The sequence below is a fragment of the Onychostoma macrolepis genome, chromosome 08 (assembly GCF_012432095.1).
Source record: "Onychostoma macrolepis isolate SWU-2019 chromosome 08, ASM1243209v1, whole genome shotgun sequence".
Classification (NCBI taxonomy): domain Eukaryota; kingdom Metazoa; phylum Chordata; class Actinopteri; order Cypriniformes; family Cyprinidae; genus Onychostoma; species Onychostoma macrolepis.
The window spans coordinates 23,891,004-23,909,422 of record NC_081162.1 but is presented as its reverse complement, the minus strand read 5'-3'; the positions used below and the strand labels follow the sequence as shown (position 1 = coordinate 23,909,422).

Below are 18,419 nucleotides of genomic sequence, written 5' to 3'. Positions count from 1 at the left end.
TCGGAGGGCTGTGCAGTAGAGGGCTGCATTGGGTTTGGGCAAATCTCGCGGGAGGGAGTGGGCGGTCAGAAATTTTCGCAGGAGACCCGCAGGGAATGGTGGGATTTGGTGTGTAATAGAAATGGAGTCAACACATTAAGTTGAGAAGAATGTTTACATGACAAAAGCAAAAGCAAGGCAAGTCAGACATCTGGAAACAATTCTCAATTGTCACTGAAAAAAATGGGAAAGAGTTAAACTTCGTAAGTTGCGATAAATGTGCACAAGGACATAAATCTGGGACCTCTGCCCTGAGGCGACATACCTATTTTCTATCTAGAAATACCTATTCACAAGTTCTATCTATGTGTTTATTTACTTAAGTTAAAGTTATTTCATATTTTGCTTTGGCTTATTTAGCATACTTAAACTGTTTGTTAACAGTTAAGGTCATTGCACACCGAGTCCGAAATTTTTGCGTGCGTTTTTCCGATTTTTCGTATTCCTCATCCTTTCCTATCAAAATGCATGCAAAAAAGCAGAAACCTGATCCGATTTTTTTATTTTTATGAAGGACGACAGTTTCGGAGGCAGTGTGTGGCAATGTGAGGTTGTATTTATTTTTTAACGTGCAAAAATTTCGGACTGGGTGTGAAATTACCTTTAAACTGTTTAGTAAATCGTTTGGTGCTTCTGTATCAAGCAGTAGGCTACTTTTAAAAACTGAGGTACTGCTATTTGTGCTTTTGTTTTAACGGTTAATGTTTAATAACGTTAATAAAAAAAATACCCAATGTTTTTGTCAGGTGTGGTGCTTTGGTTTAGCATTACTTCATCTTATTTAAACGCAATCATGTTTAAATCCTGCTATTCTGGATGATAAATTGAACGAATATTTGAGTATTTGTGTAGCCAACATTTTTTTACAAGCTCTGAGAGAAAGTCCGCAGGAGCGGGCGGGAGTGGACACAAACCTTGTGGGCAGGCGCGGGCGGGAGTGGAACACGCAGGTTGCGGGAGCGGGCGGGTGCGGGTTTAAGAAAACAGTCCCGCGCAGGGCTCTACTGCTCAGCTTGCGTGCGGTGACTGTGTTGTTTCAAACGCATCATTCTGTGCACGGAATGCACATAAGCGCTTTGTGCCGCACTGTATTGGAGCCATACTCTTTCGTATTATAATACTTTTCTGCGCAATGAAAGACTATTAATAATCTTTCTTGTTCTGTCCTATCTATCATATGTTGCTGCCTTCATTACTGTACTATACATTTAAAAGAAATGTATTTTAATTTTGTAGTATATATTTATATATAAATGTATTTACTTGTTTTTTCATGAATGTATTTTACAACAATACAAAGAGCAATGGGTAACATTTTACCAGATTTAGTCGTACACTTATTCACTTTTATTTGTAAATAAAACCGTTTTAATAGATTTTATAAAATTATTGTGCACCCATGATTTTCCTATAGTATCTTTTGCTGCTGAATTATCCACTAACCTAGTTTATAATAGTATTTTTGTCATACATTATGATTATATATTTTTGAAGTTGTCTGTGTGTAGTAGATTGTGTTTAACACACAAAAGAGTGACGATCAGGTCAACACAGAAGAAATTTTACATTAGTTAAAAAAAAAACTGCACTGGTATCGGATTGGATCGGTATCGGCAGATACTCAGAATTTTTGGGATCGGTTCTGAAAAAATTGTATCGTTGCAACCCTAATAATAATAACAACAAATAAACTATTACAAACAAATAAAAAAAACTTATTGTCCACTGTTAATCCACAATAAATACATTTATTTATTTGACAGTCAGAAGTTAACTGATAATTCACTGGGATCAATTCACACCTATGATATTCGTAAATAAATACAAAAGAAACAAAAGACTTTTGGGAAAAAATGGCTGCAGCAAAAACATGATTGAGTGCAAATCTGAGGTTGAACTGAAGTTAAAAAAAGCATAAGAGAGAGAACAATAACCTTTAAAACCTCATCTTTTTTCTATTTGCTTCACCTACCAGTAAACGAACAGAGCTATATGATTACTTTTCTTGAGTAGAGTACGAGAAAAAAAAAAGCTGACCATTTCACACACGTTCTCAGGTGACGTGTAAACAGAAGTTGAAACTGATTGATTCGCCGCCACCCACCCGAAGGCACTCACAATTTCATTAGCATGGACCCCACGGCCTCAAAGTCACCTGCCGTCGGCTCCCAGAAGACTATGCGGTGCCATTCGCCTTGACGGCCATATTGATTGATTCTCGCCGCCTCGCGTGAGAGCGTGTGAGAGAGAGGACACGTGCTGAGGAAGGGAGTGGTGGACAGACGATGACACACTCTCCTGGGAGTCGGTGTAATCTGTATCAGGTCTACGCTGATGTTCGATTGCTATTCAGGAAAGATGCATGTCACGAGAGAGATGATGTGCTTTTTCTTTACTGTGTCACTGCTAATCAGACTATCAATTAATCTGTGCATGTCCAGACCAACACAGATAGCACAATGAGGTGAGAGACAAAGAGATTGAAGATAAAGGGGGGATGGGGGACGATGAGGAGAAACTGTGAGAACGTGAGGGTTTGGTTTCCCATCACAGTGAGGTAGAAACAAAGAACTCCCATCTACAAACACTGCAGTCCAACCTTTCTGAGCAGGTTTAAGTTAGTTAAACTGTCAACATGAACTAGCCATCTCCCTGAAAAACAACACATTAGGTTTCATAGTTGAATGGAAACATGCACAACTGACAAATACAAGTGAAAATCTTTCTGTTTTCCACAATATAATCATGCAGACCACAGAACACTACAAGTGTAACGTGACGTGATAAAGCTAGATCACTCTCATCAAAATTAATGAAGTTGTCTGCCAATCCACAATGTTTATACAGGCCATGCAAACTATAGCCACTTTTCCACTATCGGGCCAAACAGTTCTAAGAACTGTCAGGTACGGTTCCAGTTGTATTTCCACGTGAGCCTGGTACGGCGCGGCACGATTACAAACCATTCTCGGCCCGGTTAGACAACTGTGCTGAGCCGTGCTGGTAGAGTGCGTGTGCGTGACGTCGCCACTCAGGATCTGTCACTTGTCTGTTGCCTGGCTGCTAGTTTCTCAGTAGCTTACATTTGAGCAATGTAAACACAAATTAGTAATAAAATCTAAAGAAATTTCTGGTCATCCTCCATAACGCGGTGGCCATTTACACCTCATATCATATCACTTCTGTTACCACGGCAACGACTGACGCATTTGAATTGCATTCCAAAGAGATCCGTTATCAGCCCTGCAGTGGAAAACAAAACCATAACCGTACCGGCCGGCTCGGATCGGCACGGAATGGAACGGTTATGTAAAGAACCGTTCGGCGCGATGGTGGAAAAGCGGCTTATGCAAACTATGCTAAACTAGGCGACAAATACTAACAAATCTATACTAGTTTGAACTAGCATGACCAGCATGATACTAATTTTCTGAGAAAATTAATTAATTGAAAAAAAAAGACAGCCATAGCAAGCTGACAATGAGAAAAAGAGGCACAAAACAAATGATTTGTGAAGCATAATAAGAAATATAAGATTGTTCATCAAATTCTTTATTGCTTAATTTAAAATGTCAAAATAAATAAATAAAAACAATTTCTTTATTTTCAATTTGCTAATAAATACATAAATAAATAAAATGTCTGGTATTAACCAGTGCCATTTGATTACTGTTAGTTTGTATTAATATTTTGAATTTATTTTTAAATTTTCCAGTTTCATTTTAATTTAGTGTTTAGTCATTTTGTTCTGTTTTTGTGCTAAAAAGTGCCAAATGCGAGGGAAAATTAGCATCAGTGAATAAATAAGAACAATAATATTAGATGGTTGCAGCAGGGAGTACTTTAACCACCTCTTGATAAAAAACAAAAAAAATCCAGTTCTTCTATTTTAAAAACATGTCAAGTACCCTGTATGAGATATTATATATATATATATATATATATATATATATATATATATATATATATATATATATATATATATATATATATATATATATATATATATATATATATATATATATATACACACACATATATATATACACATACACACACACACACATCTATACACACACATATATTTATATATGACAGTTTTTGTATGTAAGAGCTCTTATATGGCATGGTGTGTATATATATATAGTATGTATGTATGTATGTATGTATGTATGCATGTATGCATGTATGCATGTATGTATATGTATATGTATGCATGTACAGTGGTATGCCAAAGTTTGGGCACCCCTGTAAATTTTCATGATTTTCCTTTATAAATCATTGGTTGTCTGGATAAGAAATTTCAGTTAAATATATCATATAGGAGACAAACACAGTGATATTTGAGAAGTGAAATAAAGTTTATATGATTTATGGAAAGTGTGCAAGAATTATTTAAACAAAATTAGGCATGTGCATAAATTTAGGCACCCTTGTCATTTTATTGATTTCAATACCTTTAGCACTGATTATTAGAACTCAAAATTGGTTTGGTAACCTCAGTGACCCTTGACCTCCATACACAGGTGAATCCAATCATGAGAAAGTATTTAAAGGAGGCCAATTGTAAGTGTTTCTCCTCTTTGCATCTTCTCTAAAGAGTGGCAACATGGGAGCCTCAAAACAACTCTCAGATGACCTGAAAACAATGATTGTTGAACATCATGGTTTAGGGGAAGGATACATAAAGCTGTCTCAGAGATTTAAGCTCTCAGTTTCAACTGTGAGGAACATTGTGAGGAATTGGAAGATCAGAGGCACAGTTCTAGTTAAGGCCAGTGGCAGACCAAGAAAAATCTCAGATAAGCAGAGGCGCAGGATGGTGAGAACAGTCACAGTCAACCCACAGACCAGCTCCAAAGACCTACAACATCATCTTGCTGCAGATGGTGTCACTGTGCATCGTTCAACTATTCAGCGCACTTTACACAAGGAGATGCTGTATGGACGAGTAATGCGGAAAAAGCCTTTTCTCTGCACACGCCACAAACGGTGTCGCTTGAGGTATGCTAAAGCACATTTGGACAAGCCAGCTTCATTTTGGAATAAGGTGCTGTGGACTGATGAAACTAAAATAGAGTTATTTGGGCAAAACAAGGGGCGTTATGCATGGCGGAAAAACAACACGGCATTCTAAGAAAAACACTTGCTACCTACAGTAAAATTTGGTGGCGGTTCCATCATGCTGTGGGGCTGTGTGGCCAGTGCAGGGACTGGGAATCTTGTTAAAGTTGAGGGTCGCATGGATTCCACTCAATATCAGCAGATTCTGGAGAACAATGTCCAGGAATCAGTGACAAAGTTGAAGTTGCGCCGGGGCTGGATCTTTCAACAAGACAACGACCCTAAACACTGCTCAAAATCTACTAAGGCATTCATGCAGAGGAACAAGTACAACGTTCTGGAATGGCCATCTCAGTCCCCAGACCTGAATATTATTGAAAATTTGTGGTGTGATTTAAAGCGGGCTGTCCATACTCGGAAACCATCAAACCTGACTGAACTGGAGATGTTTTGTAAAGAAGAATGGTCCAAAATACCTTCTGCCAGAATCCAGACTCTAATTGGAAGCTATAGAAAGCGTTTAGAGGCTGTTATTTCTGCAAAAGGAGGATGCACAAAATATTGAGTTAATTTTTCTTTTGTGGTGCCTAAATTTATGCACATGCCTAATTTTGTTTAAATAATTCTTGCACACTTTCCATAAATCATATAAACTTTATTTCACTTCTCAAATATCACTGTGTTTGTCTCCTATGTGATATATTTAACTGAAATTTCAGACAACCAATGATTTATAAAGGAAAATCATGAAAATTTACAGGGGTGCCCAAACTTTGGCATACCACTGTATGTATGTGTATATATACACACACACCATGCCATATAAAAGTTCTTAGATACAAAAAACTGTCAGTCATTTAGGAATCTATTTATGTCACGCTGTGTAACAGTTCTGCAGTCAGTGTGGACAGATAAGTCGCAACACAGATCCTCATGACACAGGATGTTAGGCGCTGTGAAATTGTTGGTTTTGCAAGATTTTACAAATAAAAGACCCTCACAGAAATCCCCATGTCAATATTCATCTGCGATAAGTAAATAAAAAAATCTGTTGCCCTCCATATAGTCAATATGCAGCGGCATCATCACTGACAGGCAGCTGCAAAACTCACTTTGCATCTAAATACCTTTGGGTCCGAGGCTGCGTTTAGACTGCACAAGTCGCTACGTTTCAATTCCAATTTAAATGCATAGCGCTGTCGGAGATGGCAGCGTGGGTCAGAGACAGGGAGACTGATGAACAGTAGGAGATGAGTCAAAACAGATGGAAGGACAACAGTTGCACCGGGGTCCTGCGAGGGGACCTTCGAACCGCGCGAGAACAGCAGCATGTCATTCCTGGAAAGGACGACAATCAATCCAGCACTGGGGTGTGCGCTACAGACGTGATCCTCATTATTAAATTGCGACGGGACATCAATTGTCTTGTCGCAGGGTTCGGGCTAGTGGATTGACCTTTGACCCCGTCAGGGTACAGAGGTCAAAGGGCACACACTCCACCTCAAGCGTGGCAAATGGGGTTCACCGCATTCCTTTTCACCAGGTCACACTGTCATGCCAAATTACGAGGCACGTCCAGCACCTAGCTAATTATATTACAAGATTCCCTGAGGTTACCGTGACAACCAGATGGGTCACAGACGGCAAGCGCCTGTACCGCCCGCATATGAAAGCGAACTGGAGGACAGAGAGAGGGAGAGAGATATTCTCAATGTCAACATCTTGACATGCTCCATTTTTCACTGGGATTGAGAAAACAACACTTTCAGCATTATAAATTGATGTCTTTGCCGATTTACCCGGATAAAGATTCGTATTTTTTTTATGATCAGTGATTCAGCGAGAAGTCACCTTGGCTTTCTCAGCACACTTCAGAGAAATTCATCACCACCTCTTTGCCCTACAAGCGACGATTTGCAGCTCATGCTAATTTTTTAAATGGAAAAATAATGTCACAAAGCCAAATATAATGAGAGAAAACAATGCATCTGTTCGTATGACAATTATTCAAATGCCATCTGGGGTGAGGCTACGCTTGGAAAAATACGCTGATTAATAAATGACATGCTTGCCGTTTAGGATATATTGAAAGCAAGAGTTTGCTCAAAATAACAGTTCCGTCATTATTTTCTCACCCTCGTGTCATTCCAAACCCATATGCTGTCATTTTGTTCTTTTTTCTGCTTACCACAGAAAGTAAATAATCTTCACAAAGAAAATTTCCATTCTAAAAAAAAAAAAGACTATTAAAATGGAAACATGGAAGAAATGTTGTGTGATCACTACTTAAAAAAATAAAGTTTTAATAATTTTAATAGTACCCTAGTAGTAGCAGTATGTACATTCTGCTGAACAATAGTAATATATTTCTGCCGCAGTGTTTTCCAAGTTAAACCAAACTTTTATTATGACGGGTTGACGTGAATACCTTTACAGTTCTGTGTGTATATGATATGATGCTAGTTTTACTCAAATCAAACGGTAAAATACTTATGAAGTAACTCTCAGAGCAGTTCTGGTGATGTTTTTCATGTGTTTATGTCCTCATTTAGTGAGACGGCATACACTGAAATCACTGCGAGCGTCACACGCGCTTCAGTCTGTGATATAGATATACGATATAGAGAGCAGACTGCTCCGTATGCATTCGAATCGCTCTTGCGGATGTCAAACCCTGATCAATCTGCACCGCGTTGCTTCTAGTCGAACACACCTAGTTCTGCAGGACTATTGGCTCACTGACATTGATGAGATTAACCCCTTAGGTATCGAAATTTGGTACCGAATGACAAGACGTTTTTCGATACTCGATGGTATCAAGGCAATTCGGTTGGTGCCTAAAAAGTATCAAATTCGATACCCAGCTCTATTTATTTGAACAAAAATACAGTAAAAACAGCAATATTCTGAAATATTATTACAATTTAAAAGAACTGTTTTCTATTTGAATACATTTTTAAATGTAATTTATTCCTGTGATGCAAAGCTGAATTGTCAGCATCATTACTCCAGTCTTCAGTGTCACATGATCCTTCAGAAATCATTCTAATATGCTATTTGCTGCTCAAGAAACATTTCTTATTATTAATGCTGAAAACTTGTGCGTGTGAATATTTTTGTGAATACCATGATTCATTTTTCAGGATTCTTTGAAAAAAAAAAAAAAAAAAAAATCGGAATTCATTTGAAATAGATGTTTTGCAGCAATGTAAAAGTATTCACTGTCACTTTTAAATATTCCTTTAAGAAATTCTGCCATTGCTAAAGGATGTCAACTTGAACCTTCAGATTAAGCCACTGCTATAAAGAAAATCCATTTTTCCTGCATTAATAGCCACTATTCATCATGTGTTCCTATGATGAGTTCGTATGAGAGTTGTTGTCTTAGAAATGAAGCAAAGTGCTCTTACCGAAGTGTTCTGGCACTGGATGCAGGAGCTGTTGAAACGGACCGCGGGAATACGCTGAACTTTGCCCTGGATTTTAAAGACGCACTCGTAGTTCTTTTGTCCCGATTGAGGCTGGGGCAAGTTCCGAGCTCGCAGTGTGATTGGCCGAACGATCCCCGCCGGTACCAGGATGTCGCTGCTAGGCAGAATCTGCGGGCAACCCTGAAAATGACAAAAAAAAAAAAAAAGACAATACGTTAAAATAATTCAGTCTCGGAGCAAAGCACAAACAATCCCGACTCATAAATATCATAACTGATTCCACTTTCATTCCAAAGATGACACTGATTCCAGTTTATTGAGCTCAAGGACAATAAATAACGTCTATTCGGTTGAAACTTTGCCTACAAACGTGGCATTCAGTCTCACACAAATGCGCCAAGAAAGGAAATCGAGGCCATTAGGGTAGGAATAACTTAAAATCCAGCAATCTGAGGCTAAAAACCCTATTACACAGCACTTGCATCCATCTCCAGTTTTACGAAGCGCAGGTTCTCTCGGCAGATCACACTGATGAAGCGGTAAATGAATATCTTCCTTAGTCCTGCGTGTCAAGTCGTGCTAGAAGAGTCATTACGGTCTACTCTACCCGTAACCGATTGCGGCATTTATCAAAGACACTCATATTGACGTGACTTCTGATCACACTGATGGAAAACGAGCCTCATATCCTGAGATATATTAGCAGGTCAGAAACGACGACACATGCAGAGCACAATCTGGAGAGAGAAACAAGGTTCCTGTTTATACAAACCGCATTAATTGATTGATGATTATCACTTATCGACGGGTGCACAGAGGTGTTGGTTGCAAACCAGCTCTTCTCCTTCCAAGTTGTGCATCTGAGGATATTTCGGACGATCTGCAATCTATTTAACACTGAACAATAATCAGGGTGGCAGTAAAAGCAATTTGCAGGCAGAGGAGACATAAATCAGAGCGACTAGCCGCCCAGCTCACCGGCAGCCCGAGCCAAAAAAGCAGCACGCTTAACAATGATGCAACTATTTAACCCGGACCTCCATCAATCTGCACAGGTTTGCATATCAGCACGACAATAAATCTCATTTTCATATTGGGTGTTTGTAAGGAAGGATTTACTCCCTGTGGAGGCACGAGGGGCGCACAGGTGGCGACTGCAGTGAGAGGAAGGATAGCATGCCTTCACACTGCAAAATGAGCACGATGAATCACCTTTAGTTCTGCCGAAGATGACAACAGTGAACTAATGATAAACTACTCCAGACGACTGGCCCGTAAACAAATACACCGTCCACGGACTTCAGAAAGCGAAACTCAGGATGGGTGTATTTAATGAGAAAACACAAAGCTCAGTCACCGAAAAGAGTTTCAGCTGTCGCGATTCTCTGCTAAAATGCTGCATGTGTGAAACGAGGCTCAGAACCACAAAATATACACTCTCCCTGCTTCCCGGTATGTCTACTTCCTTAGTGTATAGTATTTCAAAAGTAGTATGTCAAAAACTTTTATGCAGTACTGTATGTCTGAATGAGCAGTACAAAATACCCAGATTACCTTCTACCAAGATTTAAAAGTATACATCAGATGCATGCTTTCTGGACACTTGGCTGGACTGTATTCATGCCGCACGCTTGGATAATAAGCCCAAAAGCCCAAGTTCTTCATCAAATGTACGTAGTACGTTCTGTAACAATACACAAATTCAGATTCGGCTAAGGATGTGAAGGATGTGATGCTTCAAGCATCAAATAATACTCTGAACGCTCACTGAAAGCAAAAAAAAAAAAAAAAAGTAAATGAACACATTCTGATTATATTCAACACTACATCATTAAATGTAATTCATGCAATATTTAGAATTTAACTGAGAATGACTTTTTAAATTATAACCCAGTTACTAAATTAGAATTGAATTTGAATTGAGACAGCAGACGTGATGACAGAACTGAAATTCAAATTTAAATGCAAGGAAGCAAAATGAAAATTAACTGAAACTCAAAGAAATCCACATAAGTGTATTTAAGAAGAAAATGTTTAATGTTTCCTACATAGAACAGACAGACAGAAAGATAGACAGAATAAGAATGACAATATTAGAACTAACAATAGCTAGATTAAATGAACAATAGCCAGACAGAATGATGACTAAATAACAGAACAACGTAAATGACAGACGGACAGACAGATATATAGATAACAGACAGATAACAGATGGACAGAACAAAAGACAGACAGAGAGAATGACAGATAGATAGATACAATCTTAAAAATAAAGGTGCTTCACGATGCCATAGAAGAACCTTTTTTGTCTGAATGGTTCCATAAAGAACCTTTAACATCTGAAGAACCTTTCTGTTTCACAAAAGGTTCCTTGTGGTGAAAGGTTCTTCAGATTATATAAAGGTAAGAAAGAGATGGTTCTTTAAAGACCCTTTGACTGAATATTTCTTCTGTGGCATCGCTGTGAAGAACCTTTTAAGCACCTTTATTTTTAAGAGTGTAGACAGACAGACAGATAGATAGATAGATGGATAAAATTGTCAGACAGACAGACTCTGGCAGAAATAAAGTAAATTTGACAAAAACAAAGAGAGAAAGAGACTGAATTACTGAATTTGCGCCACTGCTCTGAGTTCCCTGACCCGCTGCTGCTGGAGTGGATTACACAACAGTTAAATCCTGTCTCTTTCAAAGTTTCAAAGTACCGCCACGAGAGGCTGATTGAAGGTGATGAAAACGAGGGGAACAAATTACAACCCATGGAGGAGCGCTAACAGACTGCAGTCAGAGATATTTAGCACAGGTGATTCTGCTAATGGACTATAATGGGCTTTTCATCAAGTTTTTGCCGTTTAAAATTGGGACGCAGCTGCTCCATCGTGTGCGTGCACGCCGGCCGAAGTTTTAGCACATGACATCATTAGTCTGATCCAAAACCACCATTTGCTAAATATTTTTTAAAGCTATCCTGATAATTCCTCTGACCAATAAACTCACACTATCATTTGAATAGAAATGTATCTATCTATCCATCTCCATTCATCAATAATATTACAAACAAAATTGTCCTTAAATTTCATTACAGTTTGGCTGATTGTTTTCTGCTGTCAATTAGAAACCTCCACCATCTTTTCTCTTAACAAACCTGCTCACAACATCCATCGCTGTGTATATTCTGCTCAAATTGAAGGCAACTGCCCCCTGAAGACATTTCCTGCCCCGTCCTTCTTAATGTCAGTTTGCTTGTTCTCATTAACAAGCTCCAATCACTACTTAATTATGAAATAAACAAGCCAGGAATGGAGTGTTTGCTAAACGTGGCTCAAAGGTTACAGATAAGCTGAAGCGCGGCGAGGTAATGTCAGCATTTACCAGTACATAACTCATCACGCCGGGAGCACTGCATATATAACGTGTAGCTGTTCTTCTGATTGGACGAGCCTTGTTTGAAGCCACATCAATTGAATTCTATATTAACGTGCCTTGTTGCCATGGTGGCATCTGTAAACAGCCTACGGTTAGGCTAATGAACTAGATTACGCACAGAAGAATTGTTTATTGAGGTTATTACGATTAATATGTTTCATTACTTATGGAACAGCCGTGTCTTTGCATCACGTTGTGGCTAAAACCCAATAGCTATGCTGTAAGCATACAAAATTATTTGCATGACCTTAAAAAGATATTAACAACAGGATATGATGTCACACCTGCGGTTTGAAAAATAAAATGTAAATGGTAATTAATAAATAAGTGATAAAAAAAATAATACATTTAAAAAGTTAAAACGTTGGTCTTGTTTCTTTATAGCAAAACTATACAAATCCTTAATTTACTTCAGAAAAAAAACTATAAATTGTGAGTCTTGTTTTCAAAGAATAGATCGTTAAGAATTAAGAATTAATTTTTCTTAATGCACTGGCAAACAGTCTTTTTCTTGTTTTAAACATGCATTTATTAGAATTCTGTGAGGTTTTTGCTTAAAACAAGAAATGTGCAATCTTACACAGTTTATAGACATTATCTTACACATTATATGCAATATTTTTATTATGCAGTGTTGCAGTGTTGTATTGTCAAACCTGTGATGTACAACATAGTTTTGCAATAATAATAAATTATATTCAAAAACTTGAATTAAATTAAATTAAATAAATAAGTTGTGTGAATGCCATTGTTATTATAGTTAATGAAAACTGAAATTAAAAATAAAAACATTGTTGCTTAAAATAAAATAAACATTAACTGAAATAAAATATTTTTAAAAAAGTTTTATTTCAGCTAGTTGGTAAAGCAGCCTTTCTAATTTTAATTCAGTTTAACTTAATGTACCAAAATAAAAATGAATAAAAAAAACTATATAGACTTAAAACACCCTGAAAATGACAAAAACACATCAAAAACGTTAAAATTAAAAAAAGAATAAAAATAAAAATGAATTTAAAATATTGTTAAAACCTATAATAGTAGGCTATTTCAATGACACTAAAACAACACTGTTAAGTGGTAAACACCGTACCGCAAAGTCTCTCGTGGCTTACTGCTTTACTAAACAGGAGGCCATATTCATGCACTGCAAAAACGAAATACGGTCCAATAAAAACACCCAGTGTTTGCATTTACAGTGGCTTAAACGATGAATTATCCCATTTGGCTTTCACTTAAGGTTCAATGCCTTCCTGTGTGACATCATAACGCCGCCGCCGCCGCCCGTGTTTTTATGCATCTACGCGGCAGCGGTAACTGTATCCAGCCACCCGAGCAGCTGCTTGTTTCCCCAGTAGGGCTTTTCCCTCGCACTGATTAGCACCCCATTAGGAGAGGCCTGGCAGCTTACTGCCTGTTGACAGTCTCTCCATTAACCTTATTGTGCATATCCCGGTTATCACACAGCTAAGCACTTTTCTCCGTTGAAACATAAAAAGCCAGAGCGGCCGAGGGAGAGAAATTCATGCCACACATTTAGAAAATGCATGCACACACACAAACATACAGACACACAGACACACAGACACACACACACACACACACACACACACACACACAATGCACAAGAAATCCAATTTTTCACTGCAGGTCAGCTAGAGGAAAAAATGAATTGTTGCTTACATATATAATTTCCCGAGCAGTCAGTTGCTCAGTCACTCACTCCGTTTTTCTCGTTTTTCCATTCCTTCTACCCTGTTAATCCCATTTTCAGTCTTCATAAGCCATAATCCATGAAATATGCTCCCTTCCCTCAGTGCCGAGAAAAATAAATTCAGTCTCCGGATCACTTGGGAGCTGTTCCAATTAAACGTTACATGATATTTTTTGACCTTATTCTTCAGCTAAAGCTGATTTTTTAAATGGCCTGTATAATCTGAGGCACGGCATGTGTTGAAGTTTCTAAAGCTTTGATTGGTTGATTGGAGCTGGATAATATTCTGAAGGTGCTTTATGAAGCCTGACTTGAAATAACATACAAATAACTACAAATTATAGTCCATATAGAAATGTCAGTTCACTGCAGAGGCTGAACTAATCATCGACCTGACAGCACTGAGGAAAGGCACATTCAACGAAGAGATTTGGAGCTGTGGTCCTCAAGCATAGTAATCCAAGTACCATAATATCTGAATATAGTACATAAATCAAACAATACAATGGTATTTCGGTCAAGCACAAATTAAAAATTCCAAATAAAGACGCTGAAAAAGTAAAAGATTTTAAAAGACAAGTTTAAAAACCTGTCCTAAGAAATATGTTCATAGAAATGTACATGCATAATTAAAAAATAAGTAAAGAAAAAAGAAATATTTCAATCATAAATGTATACTGCGTAATACAACAATAAAAATCATCATCATAATATAATATAAATAAAGAAATATATTAGTGCTGTCAAACGATTAATCGAATCCAAAATAAAAGTTTTTATATTTGTATATTAAATATATTAATATTTGATATAAATTATATAAATATATACATGTAAACATATGTAAATATTTGAAAAATATATACTGTATGAGTTTTAATTTTGATGATTATAACTGACAACTAAGGAAAATCCCAAATTCAGTATCTCAGAAAATTGGAATATTACTTAAGACCAATACAAAGAAAGGATTTTTAGAAATTATGGCCAACTGAAAAGTATGAACATGAAAAGTATGAGCATGTACAGCACTCAATACGTAGTTGGGGCTTCTTTTTGCCTGAATTACTGCAGCAATGCGGCGTGGCATGGAGTCGATCAGTCTGTGGCACTGCTCAGGTGTTATGAGAGCCCAGGTTGCTCTGATAGTGGCCTTCAGCTCTTCTGCATTGTTGGGTCTGGCATATCGCATCTTCCTCTTCACAATACCCCATAGATTTTCTATGGGGTTAAGGTCAGGCATTTTTTCTGGCCAATTAAGAACAGGGATACCATGGTCCTTAAACCAGATACTGGTTGCTTTGGCACTGTGTGCAGGTGCCAAGTCCTGTTGGAAAATGAAACCTGCATCTCCATAAAGTTGGTCAGCAGCAGGAAGCATGAAGTGCTCTAAAACTTCCTGGTATACGGCTGCGTTGACCTTGGACCTCAGAAAACACAGTGGACCAACACCAGCAGATGACATGGCACCCCAAACCATCACTGACTGTGGAAACTTTACACTGGACCTCAAGCAACGTGGATTGTGTGCCTCTCCTCTCTTCCTCCAGATTCTGGGACCCTGATTTCCAAAGGAAATGCAAAATTTACTTTCATCAGAGAACATAACTTTGGACCACTCAGCAGCAGTCCAGTCCTTTTTGTCTTTAGCCCAGGCGAGACACTTCTGATGCTGTCTGTTGTTCAAGAGTGGCTTGACACAAGGAATGCGACAGCTGAAACCCATGTCTTGCATACGTCTGTGCGTAGTGGTTCTTGAAGCACTGACTCCAGCTGCAGTACACTCTTTGAATGGACATTTTTGAATGGCTTTTGTTTCACAATCCTCTCCAGGGTGCGGTTATCCCTATTGCTTGTACACTTTTTTCTACCACATCTTTTCCTTCCCTTCGCCTCTCTATTAATGTGCTTGGACACAGAGCTCTGTGAACAGCCAGCCTCTTTTGCAATGACCTTTTGTGTCTTGCCCTCTTTCTGCAACGTGTCAATGGTCGTCTTTTGGACAGCTGTCAAGTCAGCAGTCTTTCCCATGATTGTGTAGCCTACAGAACTAGACTGAGAGACCATTTAAAGGCCTTTGCAGGTGTTTTGAGTTAATTAGCTGATTAGTGTGGCACCAGGTGTCTTCAATATTGAACCTTTTCACAATATTCTAATTTTTTGAGATACTGAATTTGGGATTTTCCTTAGTTGTCAGTTATTATCATCAAAATTAAAAGAAATAAACATTTGAAATATATCAGTCTGTGTGCAATGAATGAATATAATATAAGTTTCACTTTTTGAATGGAATTAGTGAAATAAATCAACTTTTTGATGATATTCTAATTATATGACCAGCACCTGTATATATATGATATGATATATGAATACACACATACATATTTATATATGATGGTGGTGATGATTTTATTGTTAAAATTAACAAATTTGCATACTGAATTGATGTTTATTATAAAAGATGCATTTTTTAGTTATTGACTATAAAAATAAAAGAAAATTGTACTGTATATAAAAATAATATAACACAATTCATAAATATGTACATATATACACACACTGTATACACACATATATACATACATTTTTTGTATATAATATTATATTAAAATTCTCTATATTATGTCACTATTTCAACTATTTTTTTAAATTTTAGACAAAATTAAATTAAAAATGTGTGATAGCCTATTGATAAGTGAGTTTTTAAAATAATTTTATGATAACGTGCGTGTATGCATATATATACACACACAAACACATACTTGCGCGTGTGTATGTAGAGCATTGATAAGTGAGACTTATTAAATATTTGTAACATATTTAGTGACTAACAATATAACTGTCATTCTGTAATTTACATAAACAGTACATTCAGATATATTATATATAAAAACACACACACACACACACACACACATTACATTTGAGAATTCTTCAATCTTTGACAGCTCGTTTTATTCAATCTGTCGCCTGACGCTATTTACTTGTTGCATTGATATCAAGATCCCAAAGGCTGCTATAATACTCAAGCCAAAATGTTAGTATTGATCCAACACTAACAGTGCGAGACACAAAGAATAAACCTCCGCTTAATGTACAAATGGAGCATTTGTTATCGCAGCAGCTGAAAGACATTCGTTTGGCACAAACAGCCAAAAACACAAAAAAAGATCAGCGGCATCACTTCAGCTCTAAAAGTCTCTTATCAGAAAATCTTCATGCAATCTCGATGTCAGCCTCGGCCATCTCTGTTTTAGCAGTAAAGTGTTTGCTAATGTAAAAACAAGATAGCTTATCAGCAACGGCTGGCATGAGAACCGAGGACGAGGGCACTGTTTGCTGTGCATGGAGACTGAAGACGTGAGGGGTGCGGCGTAATGGCTGGCTGCTGACAGACGCCCGCCGTGTCACTTCCTGTGTGGCTACGGCGTCCGGCTTGAAGGACCACAGCAGCCAGAGCGCTTCCTGCTGAGCTAATGGCGTCTCTGTCACTCATCCCACAATTAATTACCTCTGCCCGCAGCTCGTTAATGAAAGAGTCGCCCCAGCGAGACGAAACGAGAAGAGGAGGAGGAAGAGAGAGGTCTGGGAGAGAGCGAGAGTGTGAGAAAGTAAAAGAAAAAGAAAGATTGCATTGTGGGAACAAGAAAACAGATTGAGAAGGGACAGAAGGAGAAGTGACACTTGGAGAACACAAACGGAGAGTCAGAGCATCAAAGTGAGGAGGAGGAAAAAAACAAAACGTTATGTGAGAGAAAATGAGGGGAGGGAGGCGCCGGGGTCCCGGTGGGAAAAAAGCCAGTTTGAAAATGTGTGCGATCTCTCTGTGGTCATTAGTCTTGGTGAATCGTGTCCCTGCAGTGCTGCTCTTTAAGGTTAAATACATACATAAGCTAATTAAGCTTCCTGTAATGATAAATGTTACGGAGGGAGAGCCATATTACGGCTCACCAGCAGCGCTGTCAATCAATGTCACTCTCACATCATGACACAGCAAATGCAAAACGCTCAATAACTTCTGGAACTTTCTTTAATATACATAGTGCTTGACATCAGTCATTCATGCACATTCAGATATGAATATATATATATATATATATATATACACACATATACATATACATACATATACACACACACACACACACACACACACACACACATGTATATACACATATATACACACATATATATATATATACATATATATATATATATATATATATATATATATATATATATATATATATATATATATATATATATATATATATATATATATATATATATATATATATATATATATGACACAATGCCACATCTCTATGAATAATCTGACAGGGTAAAATCATAAACATTATAAGCCTAATAAATTAAAACATTAAAGTGTAACATTTATTTAATATAAAAATATAAATGATACAAAATAGATATGATTTTAAATAACAAATTCATATTTAAAAAAAAACATTTAAATTTTAATATAAAGATAATAAATCAATTTGTTAGATATAGATATATATATATATATATATATATAAACAAACATGTATATAAACATTTACATTTAAATTTACATATAAAATTCATATACTATTATGTAGCTATTTCACATTTTTATTTTAGACATAAAAAATATATACAATTATGGTATAGATATGATTATATAATTTTTTAAACTACATAACTTAAGAAATTTTAACATTGTGTTTTAAAAAAATAGAAAATTTGAAATTCTATTTAAT

The 18,419-nt window shown here is 37.1% G+C and overlaps 1 protein-coding gene across 1 annotated transcript in view; it reads right to left on the bottom strand.

Moving 5' to 3' along the window:
- plxna3 (plexin A3) overlaps nucleotides 1-18,419 on the bottom strand; it is a 174,232-nt gene that overhangs the window by 45,615 nt on the left and 110,198 nt on the right. The window contains exon 10 of the mRNA XM_058784778.1: nucleotides 8,514-8,714. Within this exon, the coding sequence (XP_058640761.1) occupies nucleotides 8,514-8,714 (201 nt within the window). The remainder of the gene's footprint in view (nucleotides 1-8,513; nucleotides 8,715-18,419) is intronic.